This window comes from Anarhichas minor, unplaced genomic scaffold (genome assembly GCF_050575085.1).
Source record: "Anarhichas minor isolate MPS153535 unplaced genomic scaffold, ASM5057508v1 ptg000073l, whole genome shotgun sequence".
NCBI classification, from domain to species: domain Eukaryota; kingdom Metazoa; phylum Chordata; class Actinopteri; order Perciformes; family Anarhichadidae; genus Anarhichas; species Anarhichas minor.
This window is the reverse complement of record NW_027466519.1, coordinates 4,905,710-4,922,849: the sequence shown is the minus strand read 5'-3', so window position 1 is coordinate 4,922,849 and position 17,140 is coordinate 4,905,710. Positions and strand designations below refer to the sequence as shown.

Here is a 17,140-nt window from a genome sequence, read left to right as displayed (position 1 = left end):
TCACGCAGATTCATCAGCTGACAGAAATAGAAACGTCAGTGACAGGCGTGATGTTGAAAGTCTGTTGTTGCCATTTTAATCTGTGTGAGGAGAGAAATGGGGGACCAGTTGATTAATCGCGACCGAGGCACACTAACAGATTTGTCAACAGTTCTGCCTCCTCTTTCCCCAACACAGTTGAAGGCGTAAGATAAAGGGACTCCTGCACATTTGTTTTCTCATCAAATTCCATTTCTTCGGCGTGAGACGCTGGTTTGTGTCTGTGCTCAAAACCTGCCCTTTATAATGCGCTAGGTGCCGATGTAGGCAGCTACAGGCTCTGTATCCTGTGGGGAATCTGAATCTCGGATAATTGTTCAGTGGGTTGAGATGCTTTTAAAAGGCTGTTTGGATCTGCCGCAAGAAAATGGTGTTCCTCTCACTTTAAAATAAACAAAATCATAATGGAAACCATTCCTCCAAAAGGCAGCGCGTACTCCATGGATCTACGTTGACGTTTGGACAGTTAAAAAAAAAAAGAATGGATCCCAATTGATGCAGCAGAACCAGTGATATCATCCTTTTCCTCCACATCCTTCTGCCTTCATTCCTTCCTTCTGACGCCTACATTACCCAAAATGCAACTCAACTGCTGACAAAATTGATACTGCACAATAGGGCTGCAACAACAATTATTTATATTACTGATTTGCAGCAATTAATCGTTTCTGATCAATAAAATATCAGAAAACTGTGAAACATGTCCCTGAAGCCCTCGGTGATGTCTTCAAAGTGATGGTTTTGTCCGACCACCACTCCGATACCAAAGACTCTTTGGTGCCATTTTTTTACAATCACATATGAACTATGGATTTTACTTTTGGCTCCCTAAAGATGTGACTTGAGACTTCAAGTCATAAAACATTAAGTCAGAAGTGAGAGGGTTTGACATATTAATAGCAGGCGGTGTCCACTTCCTATATACAGTCTATGGTTAAAAGCAATAAAAGAGAAGTATGGCTGAGACTCAAAGGCCTTGTACCGTCTGACAGCTTGAATACTTAATCATCAGGCCTTTGTCTCAACTACAAAAAACATCAACACAGCTCGTAAATAGAATTCAGTGATCGTAAAGCTTTGAAATGTGCTTAAAGACTTTGAGACTTGACCTGGAATCTTACCTTTATGTCCAACATATTCCAATAATCTAAATTTGCTTCGAAATCTCTTGTCAGGGTGCTGATTGCCAGATGCCTTTCACATCTGAAAATAAAATGCCGCTCGCTGGCATTCATCCTGCTGTAACCACCTCTGCAGCACTAAATGTTTTTGTGATTAAATTACTTTAGCGCTGAAGTTTACCCCCACAAGGTGCTACATTATTTTGTCTGCCCCCTGTGAGTGTGCATTTTATTTTGTCATAGCTTGCACACGGCTTAGAGAAGCCAATTTTCAAATTCTAACAAAAGCTTCCCATCACAAAAGGAACCCTCCGCGTGGCTCAGTTTGATGTGCACTTAAGAGAAAATAGGACAGGCTGAAAATGGGAGAGGAAAAAAAGGGAATATAAAGAGACTTCCACTGTGTGAGTATTGCATCTCTGCACTCAGAGTGCAGACATGAGGTATCTTTTTTGTGAATCAGACAGCAGGTATTGGCAAATCAAGATGAATCTCTGATCTGTGAAATATACTTTAGTCGTACACAGCAGAGAAAGGATGTCAGAATAGTTCCAAGTCAACACAGAATAGTTCCAGGTCAAGACAGAAGAGTTCCAGGTCAACACAGAAGAGTTCCAGGTCAACACAGAAGAGTTCCAAGTCAGACTAGTTCCAGGTCAAGACAGAACAGTTCCAAGTCAAGACAGAATAGTTCCAGGTCAAGACAGAATAGTTCCAAGCCAAGACAGAATAGTTCCAGGTCAAGACAGAATAGTTCCAAGCCAAGACAGAATAGTTCCAGGTCAAGACAGAATAGTTCCAGGTCAAGACAGAAGAGTTCCAGGTCAACACAGAAGAGTTCCAGGTCAACACAGAAGAGTTCCAGGTCAAGACAGAAGAGTTCCAGGTCAACACAGAAGAGTTCCAGGTCAACACAGAAGAGTTCCAAGTCAAGACAGAAGAGTTCCAAGTCAAGACAGAACAGTTCCAGGTCAAGACAGAACAGTTCCAAGTCAAGACAGAACAGTTCCAGGTCAAGACAGAATAGTTCCAAGCCAAGACAGAATAGTTCCAAGCCAACACAGAATAGTTCCAGGTCAAGACAGAATAGTTCCAAGCCAAGACAGAATAGTTCCAGGTCAAGACAGAATAGTTCCAGGTCAAGACAGAATAGTTCCAGGTCAAGACAGAATAGTTCCAGGTCAAGACAGAATAGTTCCAGGTCAAGACAAATGGTTACCAAGTCAACACAGACCAGTTACAAGTCAAGCACAGAAACAGTACATATTTATGACAAAAAATGTTCATCATATTCCATTAAATTATTAATAATACCTCTGTGCAGTTATGTGTAATGCCTGAGCCGGATGTTTTGCTTTAGCCATCTGTTTTTTGTTGACAGCAGCAGAGTCTTTACATCTCAGTCTGATAATCTGAGGTATCATCTGCTGTCTGCCTGCTGCTCTTCACTGCCACATGCACCTCTCCCTAAAGATGGGGCAATGCGATTGGCTGCCGTCAAATTGATTCGGAGCATATCTGTTGTCAGGAAAACGAAGAGCTTTTACAACGTCATTTTTTTTCCTCTTGGAGAGGATATAAAATCATTCCAAATCATAAATCCAAGTGATGTCGACTTGAGTCAACACCTTATAAATTACCATTTCCAAGACAGGAGACAAGTATGACTGTGCAAAAACAGCTGAGGCTCAATATCAAGATGGTGTATCTCTGGTAATGTTGTGTAAAGCAACTTGCAGCAGTCTTTTGATGAAGCAGAAACACATCTAATCCCCATTTTATCAGTCGGATGAGTGTGATGGGGTCCTACATGAACACTTTTTCTGCCAAAGTTCCAAACTATTTGGTTATTTGACAAGAGAAGTTTTCCTTCTTTTTTTTTTATCGTTGCTATTCTCGCTGGTTTGAAGTGGGTGGGGATCATTAGGAAAAGAGTGATGCCACATACTTGTGAACCAATCAGCATTTGGCAACATTTGAATCAGAACCTGATCAAACCACGGCCACACAGTACCTAACGAAGCAGCTAAATTAACCTTTTGAGTGTAAAACTTTAAATAACGTACACCTAAAGATTACTTTTTTTTTTTTCAACCTTGATGTCTGCAAGCTTAGTCATGACCATCAGTGTTATAAAGAACTTCCTGAACATTTGGAGCCAAGTATCCAGAGGCTTTAAAAAGCCAATCCCAGTTGGTTTTACATGACCACCAATTTGAATTGTGTTTTCTCCCAACGTTCTGACAATTGTTAGTTTCCAATTCATGACATTATAGTTTTACAGAGACTCTCTGGACACGGATAATCCATCAGAATAAACCAATTTATTCTAATTTTCATAAACTATATTCTGAACCAACACTGAATCTGCTCTGGGACACAGCATGCAAAAACACTGGTATGGCCTCAAGAGAGCTTTGCAGGTGGTAATTTGCATCTACTTCAGACTGCTTTAAGTGTCTCACGTGAAGTGTTTTCTGGCTCGACATAATTCAGGCGGTGTCAGTCTTTCTCCTTCACATTAAAAAGTAATTTCCACCCTGTTGACGTAAACTTTGTGGGAAATGTAACATTGTGGGGAAACTGTGCTCATCTGGCACCTTAACAGACTCAATCAAACCAGAGATGGAATTTGAAATGATTAAATGAACCTTGTCTGGGGGAAGTTATGAGAATAGTTCTCTCATAATCTGTGAAATGAAGAAAGACTCTTGTCACAATACAAAGTCAACAGCACAAAGCGATGACGTTCCACATTCTGTGTCTGGCTCTACATATTGTATTGGATCTTATCAGCTCAGACTCTGCTCCTTTTTCGAACCACTAACGACTAAAACAACACACACACAATAACACAGCCCTAGTTGGCATTTTGGAGGCTTGAAACGGTCGTGAGAAGTGAGTTCAAGCTCCACAAACTTTATGCCAATTTCACAATCCACATTATAATAATGACCCCCCCCATAAAAACTTCATTACTCACGTTTAAATGCATGCCACTGTTCAGAGGATTGAGAGCAAATGTCGCACTTATTTCTCATCCTTTTCAGAGCTGCAGGAAGTCAGAAGCACTTTCAGACTCACCAAGTGCTGCTGTATTTTTGTATTTATTACTGATCCTACCTGTAGCTCGGTGACTGGCGGCCGCTGAGAGATTTCCTTTTCTTTTAAAAACGCATCCTCCGTATGTTCCTCTCAGTCCAGCCTGCAGGTCACCTGTCTGGTTTGCTTTAATAAGCGGGCCTCGAAACTTGCGAGGCGGCGCAAATTACCTGAAATTCGACCGTTTGTCTTCTTCTTTTTAAACCCCCTCCGGCAACAGGTGTTCATTTCACGTACAGTGACAGTGAAGCATTGACCCACTTCGCTGCTCCCTGGCTGAGCTTCCTGAGAGTCCACCCCCTCCCGTTCGTCCCTCCTCTGGCTGCTGCTGCTGCTGTGTTCTTGTTGTGTTCAAAAGACTCACGCCACATTAAACTGGAGTTACCACCACGGCCATTTAAGCGCTTTAATATTTAAGCCGGTGCAGATTTAAATGTAAGAGGTTTGTTTGTGCAGGAAGAGGATGAAAAGGCGATTTTATTTTTTATTAGCCCTTAATCACCCTGATGGCACCCAGTTTAGTGGTAGCCACAAGAGGGTGTCCTTTACCTGATGTTGGTGGCCAAACCCAAGAATAATGTTCCCTTGCTGGGCCTGTGAGTCGGAATAAACATGCGTTTTATTACGAATAAAGTGAAAACGGCGGCTTCTGGTATTATTCATAGATGTCACCCTTCCACAATGACAATGAAGTAAACTGCAGCTGGTGAGGCTTTCTTACTGTTGTTTTGCTGCTGTGAGACTGTTGATTTCTGAGAGTTTCTCATAAGAATTAAAAAGTTCCTTTTCTGTTTTTGTGAATGACGTCAACCATTATACAGAAGTGATGATTTATTTCTTTCTTACAATAAAACTGCCTGTCCAACAGATTTTTTAAAAAAACGTGGATTTGTGTGATTTGTTTGCTTTTCTTACTTTCTATTCTATGTTCATGTTTTTTGCTTTTTTACCTTTGGTGTGTGTGTGTGTGTGTGTGTGTGTGTGTGTGTGTGTGTGTGTGTGTTACAGTTAAAGTTCAAGTGTCTTGTTACCACACGGTTAGGCTGGTGGAATTAATCTCAGTACAGATGGAATGACTGTGACAGTACACCACATACAGCATCTGTGCAAACATAAAGGGCAGAGCATACTCCATACATATTCACAATTAAGCTGACTTGTGTTTTTAGCGACGGCACTGGAAAAGATTCTGAGGTTTCTCGTGAGACGGTGCTGTCTGTGTTTACGGAGGCTAGTTTGCAGCTTATGATCTTTGATTTCTTTGTTGTGTGCACAGACGTGTTTCCATACCAGACAGTAGTCGATAGTGACAGGATGCTCTGGGTTATGGCTGTGTAAAACCCCCACCTGACTGCTTCCTTGGTACCTTAATGGATAAATTTCCAATTTATCTCCAGTCTGCCATCAGAATCACGTTCCTCAGTGCAATCAAGAATCACAGTAACAACACGTTCAGATTTATACTTTTATTCATATTTTATTCTTCATCAAGCAAATATGCATGTAAAAAATACATCTTTCTGTGATATTTCAAAACCAAATGAATATGCACAAACAGCAATACTTCATAGGGAAAGTAATACATTCCAGTCAAAAATAGACAAAAGTATACAATCTTTGGATAATACTGCAAATATAATCCTTCGGGAGAAATACAGCCTCCCAGCCAGCTTTGCATAAAATCATATGGACTACGGCCACAAATAAATATTTGTTTAAGATACACAGTGAATGAACTGTGCAACTGTGCAAAGAACACAACGCGTCTCGGCCGTCCAGCTCGTGGACTCTCTAGCAGTAGTAAGTCAAAGGCCTCTGTGTGGTCTCCACAAATGTCTCCCCGCTCAGCCGAGGTTTCATTTGCGTTTTTTTCGTGAATGAGGCTGCTGCGAGCGACAGGTTCTCTGCTCATTAAGCGTTTGGTTCACTGTTAATGAAGTTGAGTATATAAAGCCTCTAAGGTTCACCCAGCTGTTTTGTGTGGAGGATAATACAACAGGGAGCTTCGAATAAACAACAAAGAATAATAATACAAATCAGCAAACACTTTGAAAGTCTCCACGGCAGAACAGGGATGTGAAGTTTTGCCACATTTGCTACATTCATCCAGAAACTCAAAGTAAAACAGCAGGCAACGGTCTCAAGGTGTACAAAGTAATGGAGGGGGCCTCTCCACCAATCAGCAGCTGCCGCTCGGCTCAGTCGCCGAAATCTGGGATGTCGTCGTAGGAGTAACCCCGGTAACCCTTTGCGGCGTAGTAGGCGATTCTCAAATGGTAAAACCCAGGAAGGAAAACGAGCAGTCCTATGATGATGACTGGAATGGTGCGGTCCGGGTGCTGAGAACATAACAAAGAAGAGCAGGAGGTGGGAGTGAGAGTCTGTGATGAGGGGTTACAAGAAGACATTGTGTTTCAAAGCTTGGGAGGAATTTATCTACTTTTAAGTGTGAATGAGACTCCCTGTTTACGCGCAAACATCAAAGACAGGAATGCCCGTACTTGGTGACGAATGGCAGGAAAGAAGCACCGCATCGGGCTTTAACGTTCTTATCTCCACGTCGCCTGCCAGCACGACTCAAACACGCTCTGAATGAGGAAGCGGTGCGCAGGAGGCGCGCGGACGTGATGACTTCATCTGTCTGAGATCTGGTTCCCTGCAAATCATTAGTCATCTCACATACAGAGGAGGGGGGCGGGGGGGGGGGGGCGGTGGCTTGCCACCGGGAGGCACGGGCACAGGTGTTTCATTTCACCACCAGATGGCAGCCTTGTGCACTGAGTTGCTGTGGCCCTCTCAGAGACGAGAGGGATTCTTCTTATTGGGGAGAATTGTTTTTGACTAAAGGCACTTTTTTTATTTTTTTCTGGACCTTCAACCGCATCTTATGGAGATGGCTCACACTGTAGCTAGTAAGCGGACCTTGTGTTGAGTTTATCCAATAACCTCATTGTTGGTTTTTTTGTGTCATTTTGGGGAACTGATCCTTTTTATTTTTCTTATTCCTGAATTTTTTTGGCGTCATAAATAAGTCATTTAAGTAAAGCGTAAGGTTATGTGTTTCAACATGGGTTTCATTTCCCTTTCATTCGCCACTGCAATAGTTGACTGTGTTCAAAATGTCTTTTCACAGTGCTCTGTGCTGAAGACCTTGACGTTGCTCCAGTCCACCAATAGACACACACACACACACACACACACACACACACACACACACACACACACACTCTACAGCCAAAATCAAAAAACAATGAAACAACTTTCTTTCAACCCAAAGCTCCTACAAGGCCTTGCGTTGGAACCTGCCTCTATCCACAGCTTGAACCGTGTGTAATGTGTGGTATTAGATATGCTATTTCAACTCGCGTGGGCTAATTGGCAAGAAGACTGCTGAAACACTCTGATGATGCCTTCATGGCAGATCCAATTTTCTGCAACTACAATCTGCAGACTGGGAGGGAAAAAAACACAAACACACATTCCCATTAACCTCCCACTGATAATTACAAATACAATATGTGCCGGCGTAGAGTCATGATGTCAGCAAGCAGAAACCGCAGCAGGGGATCTACCGGAGTTGGCACTCCGAGCTAGGACATATCAAAACCGTTAGTTATATTCAAACACACACACAGATGTGTCAAAACGAGGGCTGGGTATCACACCGACATACGTTTCTGGTACTGACTGAAATGTTTTCATACTGGAGCACCAAACTGTCAAGTGCTCAGAGCTGGCTTTAAATGTCCGGTCAGATTAGCTGCCTTGTTTACCTCTCCTACATTGAAGTAGAAATGTTGCAGATATTCGGATATTTTAGTGATGCAATTTTCTTGTACGGCTGCTTATGTTTAGACAGCATTTCACATCTAATCATCACTTGTAGAAAAACATGGTTATATTCCTTAAAAATCATATTGTAACAAAGGGAAGGGGGGGGGGGGGGGTTTAGAGAGGGAAACAAGGCCCTTCATGTGTGTGTGTGTGTGTGTGTGTGTGTGTGTGTGTGTGTGTGTGTGTGTGTGCGTGCGCTTAATAACTGGTAACGAGCGTGTACTAGGGCCCTTCGTGGCTACCTTACACCACTGGAGAAGAGTGATACCACTCTCATGCCTTTATGGTGAATATGACCGGTAGCTTAGCTTAGCACAAAGACACAGGCAGCCTGGCTCTGTCCAAAGGTAACAAAATACACCTAGTTACTGCACCGAGGCCAAGCTGGCACACACAAATTCAGTTTTTGAAGGGATTAACATATATTATAATGTGTTAATTGATGAGCCTTGGAGGTGTTGGTGGGTGGGTTTTGTTACCTGCCTGTGCTTGGCGACACATTTTATAATTAAAAACAGAAAAGGTAAATAAAAGAGCATCTTTAGTTCACACATAGGAGCAATATAAAAATAGATGTACCTTCCAAGCGGGAGATAGACTCGGAGCAGACAGGAGGCGGGCGGCTCAGACAGAAACATTTTAGTCACAAATGGATTTTCAGGAGAACAAGCCTGACGGGGTATTTACTGTCAGTATTAAGGAACCCAAACATTATGGGGGAATGTGACAGGCCTCACAATAAGCTCTTTGGCAACAGAACAAGAAATTGTGTTTCAATTGATATACTAAAGACACATTTCAACTGCAGTCCAAGTGTACTGACAACACATCTGGATGCGAGACCCGTCGATGTAATTTGCCACTTTGAACAGACTGTATTGCATTAACTGACCAAACTCACCTCGACCTTTATGATTCCTGACAGAAGAAGGGCCCCGAAGATTATCAGCAGGGAGCCAATCAGAAACAGGAATATCGCCAGAGCGATCGCCTTGTACGGGACCGTCGGCGGGCTTTTCTTGAACTGTGAAGCGTTCAATTGTTGGACAAAAACACAAAACATTTAAGTGGGGTTTTTTCACCACTATGTTTAATCGTAGCAGAAACTGGAGCTTGCCTCAACATTTGTAAGTCCTGCACTTTCATAATGAATATTACAATCATTTCGCTTTGCGTCAAAACAAAATTAGCCGACGTTAACCGCGAGCAAATACTGTAAACGGACACAAAACAGGAAAAGTTGTATCAGATTGGCACATCACCAGGAAGTCATTAATATGGATTTATCTCAAATTGCCTAAAGAGCCTGGTAATTATTAACCCTAATACAGCTATTAGGCTTAATAATTACCAGGCTCCTGGCCAAACCACGGCTCTCACCTGTAAGTCTATGTAACCGTCGTCATCAGCAGCCAGCCGTGAATACTTGACCTTGTTGTTAGATATTCCAACACCCAACATATTCCCTCTGGGCTCCTTCATTCAGAGCTGTTTGGACGGAGAGACAGAGAGGTAATCATTCTGAATATCTTTGACTGCTGTAACCTGTGCTGAGATCAGTTTTTCAGCAGAAGGTGCTCATCCCCTCTTGTCATCTCCAGTGTCGCTTCTGCTGGAAAATGTAAGCCCTGAACTGCCCTGAACTGGACACAACTTTCCGACATCCACTTTCCCTGGAACAAGGGCCAGGCCACTGGCTGTTACTGTTGAAAGCCTTTATTAGAAAAAATTAGAAGTTTGCAGCACGCTGTCTGAGAGGTTCGGTGTAACTTCTGATCTTTCTGCTTTCCTACAAAAACCTGCCTTGATCAGGGACTATTTATTCCATGTGTGCACACAGAGAAAGAAAGAAGAAAATTACCACAACACTGATCTGCCCCGAAGGGACTCGGAGAAGTGTGATGACACATTGCGATCTGATCTTCCTCGAGGCCTGAGTTTTGTTTACGTTGGAGATATTTGGCTATGTGAATAGTTGCACTTGAGGAGCCCCCACCCCCCAGCAGACTAAACCCAGGAATAAAAACCGTTGTTCCAGCTTGAACAGAGCACACAGATGAGCTTTTCAGAAACATTCTGTTGTGTTGCCAGCAGCCGTCACATCAACTCGCCACAGAGCTCTTCGAATGGAGGAGAGCTCCAGGTTATGGCTCTTGTGAAGTCGAAGCGCTCGCTGCAGAAAGGGAATGCTGTGGACTTAGCGAAAATGGAGGAAAGTGTTTACGAGAGCTTTTCTGGATGTCCCTGTATCATCTGAGAAAAACATGCGCGGCTTCGAAAGCTACAAATACGTGGGAGTGTTCATCAGTATTCATCTGGACGGGTTTAAGGGAGACGGAACCTTTTGTGCAAATACTTCTCCACAAGATTGTTTCAGCTGAAGAGCAGCAGTGTTCCCTGATCAGTTGTTGTTGATGATGGCGGCGGAGAGCGCTGTCTCAGGTGTTCAATTGTTTTTGATGCTGTTGCTACAGACCTGTATAAACTCACTGACATTGTGAAGAGGCCTGCAGGACATCTCTAATTATAAGAGACCCCCCCCCCCCCCCCCCCCCCAAACAAACTGTGGACAACCGTCAACTTGACGACGACCTGAATGTGCTTCACTGCAAGTTTGACGAACGCACATTCACATCACGATGTGTGTCGAGACAGAAGATCAGGAAGGCGCCGGCCCAGACGGCGTGTAACCCTCCTTTCTGAGAGTCTGTGCTGACCAGCTGGCCCCCCATCTTCAGACAGATCTTTAATAGATCACTGGAGTCGTGTGAAGTCCCCCCCCCCCCCCCCGCCCTGCTTCAAAAGCTCCACTATCATCCCGGTCCCCGAGAAACCCTCCATCACAGAATTGAATGACTGCAGGTCTGTCGCTCAGACGTGTGTGGTCACGCCATCCTTCGAGAGACTGGAGCAGGGCCACTTGAAGAGCATCACAGGACCCCTGCTGGACCCCCCCTGCAGTTTGCCTGCCGGGCAAACAGGTCAGCGGATGATGCTCTCAACGTGGGACTGCCCTACATCCTGCAGCACCATGCAGGGACATACAGGAAGCACGGATCTGGGAACTCCTCAGCTCGGCGTTCAACACCAACATCCCAGACATCCTCTGCTCCAAACTCACCCATCCGTCGGTTTATCACAAACTTCCTGACAGAGGGGAGGCAGCAGGTGAGGCTGAGGAAAATCCCACCCAGCATCCGGACCATCGACCCCCCCCCCCCCCCCCCCCCCCCCGAGGAGACCCGTCTGTTAAACTCCTCAAATGTCATCATCATCCTCATTGCATACCGTAGTAGAACGTCCTGGTGTTTTTGACATAATGCACTTGACATACATAGTTTGGTAGTGTTGGTATTGGAACACTGTGCGTCTGCTGCGGAAGCCTTCAGGATTCTCTCACAGGCTCTCACAGCTTGGACACCATCAGAAAAAAAAAAAAAGGCCCAGCAGAGGTTTAGTCCTTGCGCCAACTCAGCAAGTTCAACCTGCCTCACGAGCTGCCGATCCAATTTTACACTGCAGTGATTCACTCTGTTCTCTGCAGATCCATCACCGTGTGGTTTCCAATCAGCCACCAAACGGGACAGGGTACAGACTACAGCGAACAGTCGGGAAGAGTGCAGGAAAGAAATCACTGGCGCCAGGACGTATACACCTCCATCCCTGCAGACCCTTCACAACCTGGTCACAAGCTGTTCCAACTCCTCCCGTCTGGTAGGAGCTACAGAGCGCCATACACTAACACAACCAGACACAAGAACAGTTTGTTTCCACAGGCCGTTACCCTGATGAACACTTAACACCTGTCACAAAGGAACACTAACAATACCGCTGTAACACTAACAATACCGCTATAACACCAACATACCGCTGTACCGCTCAATTACAGCCTATGTTTTGTCATGTAAATACACGCTGTTTTTAAACATGCAATTATCATCACTGTCATCACTGTGTGTAGCCTGCTGTCATGTCCGCCCACCTCATGTGAATAAATCAACCAGCTACATTAGTCATTCCATATTTATTTAACAACCTTTGCACTTTTTTATTTATTTTTTTGCTTACTGATTACAAATGACATTGTGTTGACAGAATTTTCATACTCACCAAACCATTCAGCGAGCCGGTACGGAAGCATTCTTTATTTGTGAACATGCATGTATTATATATATATATATATTTATATTGTTATTCTTGGTCGTCCATACATCCTACCACTGCACACACATTTTATGTTATGTTTTAAAGACTGATGCTGATATTTTTTTGGCTAATGTATTTATATGTATTTTTTTTTTTATTGTATTATTATTGATACACAATGCAAGGATTTTGTATTTCTACTACATTACCACACCCTTGAATTTGTACACCACTGAAGTCATATATGGGGATGGGGTTGTTGTACTGCGCTCGTGACGCAGTAAAACCCTGGCTTCCCTAAATTACGTTAAGCTCGTTTAATCTTTTAATGCGTGACAGGTTTTGCATATGGCACTTATGGTACTTATTATAGTTCACCACTGTATCCCCTGTGAATGACTTGTAACATTAATGTATGCGCATGATGTTCCGGTATAATTTCCTCCTGTATACTTTCCTGCAGCTGTATCATGTCTTACTGTGTCGTCACATGAAGACGCATACTATTACTACTAAAACATCCACAGGAAAAGTAAAGGAGAATAGTTTTGTATCATGCTCACAAGTGTACGTCACGTCACGTTTAAATTCACAATCCTTCTCGTGTTATCTAGGTTAAACCATGTAACGCCACATATGGCTAATTACAGGCTAATAAACGAGCAGCTTCTGTGCATTAAAAACGTTCTGCAGCCGAGTTTCTTTTCGTCCAGCACACAAGTCCAGATGAAGCTGTTCACTGCTGGGGGAACTTAGCTAACCTGCTTTGTTTACTTCTTCTCATACCTAATTAGCTGGAGCATTAGCTTCTTAGAAGTTACGCCATCAAACTCGAGCTAACGTAACACGACAAACGCGAAGAGCTTTGATGAAAAGCTCGTTTCTTCTGCTCGGTCAGCTCTTACCTTCACTCGAGGTTTAATTGACACCGTCGGTGTCGTTATCTGTCGCGGGCTGCTCCTCTGCGGTGCCACATCTACTTTGTTTCCATTGATGGAAATCTGCGTCAACTTCCTTGTTTTCGAGCATTGCGCATGCGCACATAAATCTTCTCCTGATCCTTGTCCTGATGAAGTTCACAGGCTTCATGTCCAGGTTTTTCATCCATATTGTGGCCGATCGGAGTGGGCTGATAATCCAATCCCACACCGTACAAATATTCACTTGCAAGTGAAGTATTTTCATCAATAAATCCACTGCATTAAAAGTGCAGAGGTGGACGATAAAAAATAAAGGTTTTGCAGCAAAATAGCCTGATTCACCATAATAGTGCTACTGTTTGATTGGTTAATTATTATAATTGGAATATTATTGCATCTTCACCCTCCACTCAAAATTCCACTCATTGTCAATGCTGTTTTTCTTTTTGTTAGATTTCTATCGCATTTTTTTTTTTTTTGAAGCTTCATACCTATTTATTTTTATTTTACTTCAAACTTTGTAATCACATCCCAGTCTATTTGCTGATTGGCTCTGCAGCTGTTTGGTTAAGTGGAAGGTAAATGGCACTCCACTTTCAGAAAAAAGACCCTTCCCTTTGAGCTCTCTACAAAGTGGATTGCCTGTTGTCACAGTCAGTCACATTATTAGTGGATTTTTAAAAGCTGATGATATTACCAATGTTTTTGCTATGAAGCTGCAAAGAGCTGTGAGAGAAAACATTAATTTTCTATTTACACCAGATTTGTATTCTTTGTACTGTGACAACTTCATTTGTGCAAATGAAAGGACGACTCTCTCGTTAAACCCACACAAACTCTTTTGTATTTTGAAGCTCTGGGATAGAAAACAGATGTGTTCTGTATGGAACCGCCATCATCTTGCAGTGAGCTATTTGGTGTCCTGATAAGTGAATGCTCTGTGCACCAGCATAGAGGTAGCTCATTATTTTTTTACCATATTATCTGGTGTCTGCAACAAATCTCCATAGAACAACAATCTCGAATTATAGCCTACAGACATATTAATTTGAATACAAACATGTATCAATCAGATTAGAATAAATGCAGTTTGTGCTCCAATCAAATCATATCAACTGAGGAAAAATATGACGAATGATAAACTAATCTTTACAGCCTTTGCAGACTATCAAGGGCATTTAACTAAAGTAACCTAATTCAAGTACCACAATATTAAAGCAACGTCACTTGATTACTTTACGTTACTTTTGGATAACCCCCAAAGACAAGAGAAAAGAAAAATGCTAAAATGTTGCCATTATTTTATAAGTAAAGCAGAAAAAAGGAACAACCTCACACCATCACAGTGCAAGTCCTGCCTTCCAGCTGTGAACATTCTGTCATCATCCAAGGACTAATATTAACTTGGAGCAGCAGCAATAACCATTAATTAAAATAAATTAACCTACATGCAGATTTCCCCGTTTGTCCTCTATTAAACCAGACATTTGTCTTTTCATGCAGGGATGCCTCTTGGCAAAAAGAATAATCTTTATTAACTGGGAGTGCGTAAGCCATCGTGCTTTGTGATAACTTCCACTGTACAGTGATGTTATTCCCCTTTATTGGTTTATATGCAAAAGAACGGTGAAGTTTCCACCCAGCGAAATTTTCTTTTTTAGAGGCCACTGTCTGAAACTCGACAGCGTATGTCTGGTATTGTTTTCACCTTGTGAGTGGGCAGACGCGAAGTAGCTGAGGCTGATGGGAGTGTCATTTGTTTTGCAGGTATTCAGTCATGAACCGAAGTATTGGACACATTTATATTTTAAGATAATGATGGTGCCACATGAAAAGTTATGGGATTGCCAAAGTGAATACAAATCATCCTAATGGAGACACGAACGTCTGCACAGAATTGCATTGCAATTCATCTAACTCATGATGAGAGATGAGGCTAACATGGCTACAAATAACAATAACCAATCCTGTGATGGGATCACATGAGACGAAACGCCCACTGGGTATAGGGGCATAAATTGGAGGCGCCAATTACCCTTTCCCCACTTCCAACAACTGGCACCCATGCTCGGACCACAGCCATATTCCCCTCTGCCTTCATTTTGATATCAACTACACACCTGTAACGTTTTGTGACTGCATCTTACACAGTTGTTACACTATCACAGCAACAAATCTCTCCACAGCCAAAGAAATATTAACAGCTGGTAAAGTACTCAAAACTCTTCTGTGGCAGTTTCTGCTGCAGTAGGTGTCTCCAGGACCACATTTTGCCATGAGGACACATACACAGACTCACAAGGTGAAAACGATACCAGCCTACTCATGGCTGGTAGTAAGTTAACACAGGCATCTTTATAGATAACCACATCTGCTTTTGAAATAATGACATCATGCTTGTCCCAGTTTGGTTTATGAAAACCCCAAACATATTGTACCAACGAGTGCACATCCTTTTTCACATAAAACAAGTCAAAAAACCACACACACAGCCACATTGAAGGCATTTTGGGTAGCAGCTGGCAGTAGCCTTGTAAGAATTAAAAGTGTATAAATGGAGGGAACAAACAGTTTGAGCCTGCAGTATTTTTCTACTAATGGCAGGACCCTTTGCGGAGGATTTACTGTGCTCAAATATAAACTCTATAGTATCATAAATAAGACAAGACCGCTAAGACTACACTACTGTGATCATTGTGAGAAATCCAGACAGTCCAGGGTAAGTCAATTAAAAAAACTACTGGACAAAAGCTTTATTATAACAATCATCCAAGTCATTACTACTCTGACCAAGCATATTGCTATATTTGAACGTTCTTCATTATGCCAGTCGATGCATTTAATAAAATAGATATGATCAAATGAATAAAACATTTTTGAGGTACAGGGTGCACATGCAGCGCACCGTCTATCAATTGCCTTGTGGCACTTTAATAACGCGTAAAAAAACCTCCGGTCATCGGAAAGTACTAAAAAAATTGCTGATGAAAATGAACACCGAAATGGATTCCGAGGTGTGCCTGCTACACTGGAAGGTCTTACTTGGCCTGCTCCGGCCTAATCTTTTTATTCACATTTATGTTCACGCCTCCCGCTGCTCCAGCAGTCATAAAGAAAAACTCCTGAGATGAGCACGCTGCCTCGCCTGCTGTGGCAGAGCTGGCAGGACATCCTGTTCACCTCGACAGGCACATAATGCACCAGCCGTCGTGTTGTAAAGTTTTTCTCTGCTCATCCTTTCTTGAACTCTAAAAGTGTTTTGTCCCACAAAACCACTCAGGTTTAGGAAGTAAGGTAGTATATGTATGGAAACACATAACAAACATCACTAATGTTACTTTAAAATAACTCAACACAGGTCTCTAGGTTGAAGGTCCTGTGTTTGTTGTGTTTTTGACTTCTGACATTCCCAGCGCATTTTCTCTGGGCGTCTAATAATGACCCGGATAGGTTTACATTACAGTAACTTGAAAGCCTGGTGCGTCCCATACGGACACTAAAGGGTACCTTGTGCATCAGTATCAGACACCAGATGGGGTGATAAAGCGTCTGTATTTGATGCTCTGGGAATGAGAATGGGCCGCTAGTCCGCCCCATTCAAATCAATGAAGATAGACTAAATATTAGAGACTCCTCTTAATAAACACAATTTTATTCAAAGCCACCAAAATAGCCATAAAGTAGAATCAACACCTCTCTAAAACAGTTTCAACAAATACAGTCCAAAGTATAACCTTCATGAAGGTAGGATTTATTGCAAAGCAGTTGTATTGGACATTAACTTTAGCTGGGCGCACAGGTGCTATATAGGTGCTATATGTTGTTCATATAGTTATGTTCACATGACATGTATAATATGCGTGCGTGCATGCTTGTGTGTGTGCAAAAGGGTTTGTTTGTGGTTGCATTTCTGCAGACAGTGTATACATTTATGAAAATATGTGCATGCATGTGCATGTAGATTCTGGTTGGTTCATT

The 17,140-nt window shown here is 42.6% G+C and overlaps 1 protein-coding gene across 2 annotated transcripts; it reads right to left on the bottom strand.

Annotated features, from left to right (window-relative positions):
- Positions 1-5,713: 5,713 nt before the first annotated feature.
- On the bottom strand, positions 5,714-13,287 carry LOC142935466 (transmembrane protein 230-like). Of its 2 annotated transcripts, XM_076079853.1 has the most exons (5): positions 13,148-13,287; positions 9,477-9,584; positions 8,998-9,120; positions 6,764-6,918; positions 5,714-6,601 (listed from the first exon to the last, which is right to left on the bottom strand). In XM_076079853.1, exons 2-5 carry the CDS (start codon positions 9,576-9,578, stop codon positions 6,568-6,570), a joined length of 414 nt encoding a protein of 137 aa, XP_075935968.1. In that variant the 5' UTR covers positions 9,579-9,584; positions 13,148-13,287; the 3' UTR covers positions 5,714-6,567. The 2 variants fall into 2 exon arrangements, with proteins under 2 accessions (XP_075935968.1, XP_075935969.1); XM_076079854.1 differs by lacking the exon at positions 6,764-6,918 and having other exon boundaries at positions 13,148-13,286.
- Between the last annotated feature and the right edge of the window lie 3,853 nt (positions 13,288-17,140).

Coding starts and splice junctions, on each gene's coding strand:
- LOC142935466 (XM_076079853.1), bottom strand. CDS start 9,578: ATGAAGGAGCCCAGAGGGAATATGTTGGGTGTTGGAATATCTAACAAC. Junction 9,121..9,476: donor ACGGTTACATAGACTTACAG/GTGAGAGCCGTG, acceptor AACGCTTCACAG/TTCAAGAAAAGCCCGCCGAC. Junction 6,919..8,997: donor CAGGAATCATAAAGGTCGAG/GTGAGTTTGGTC, acceptor AATGATTTGCAG/GGAACCAGATCTCAGACAGA.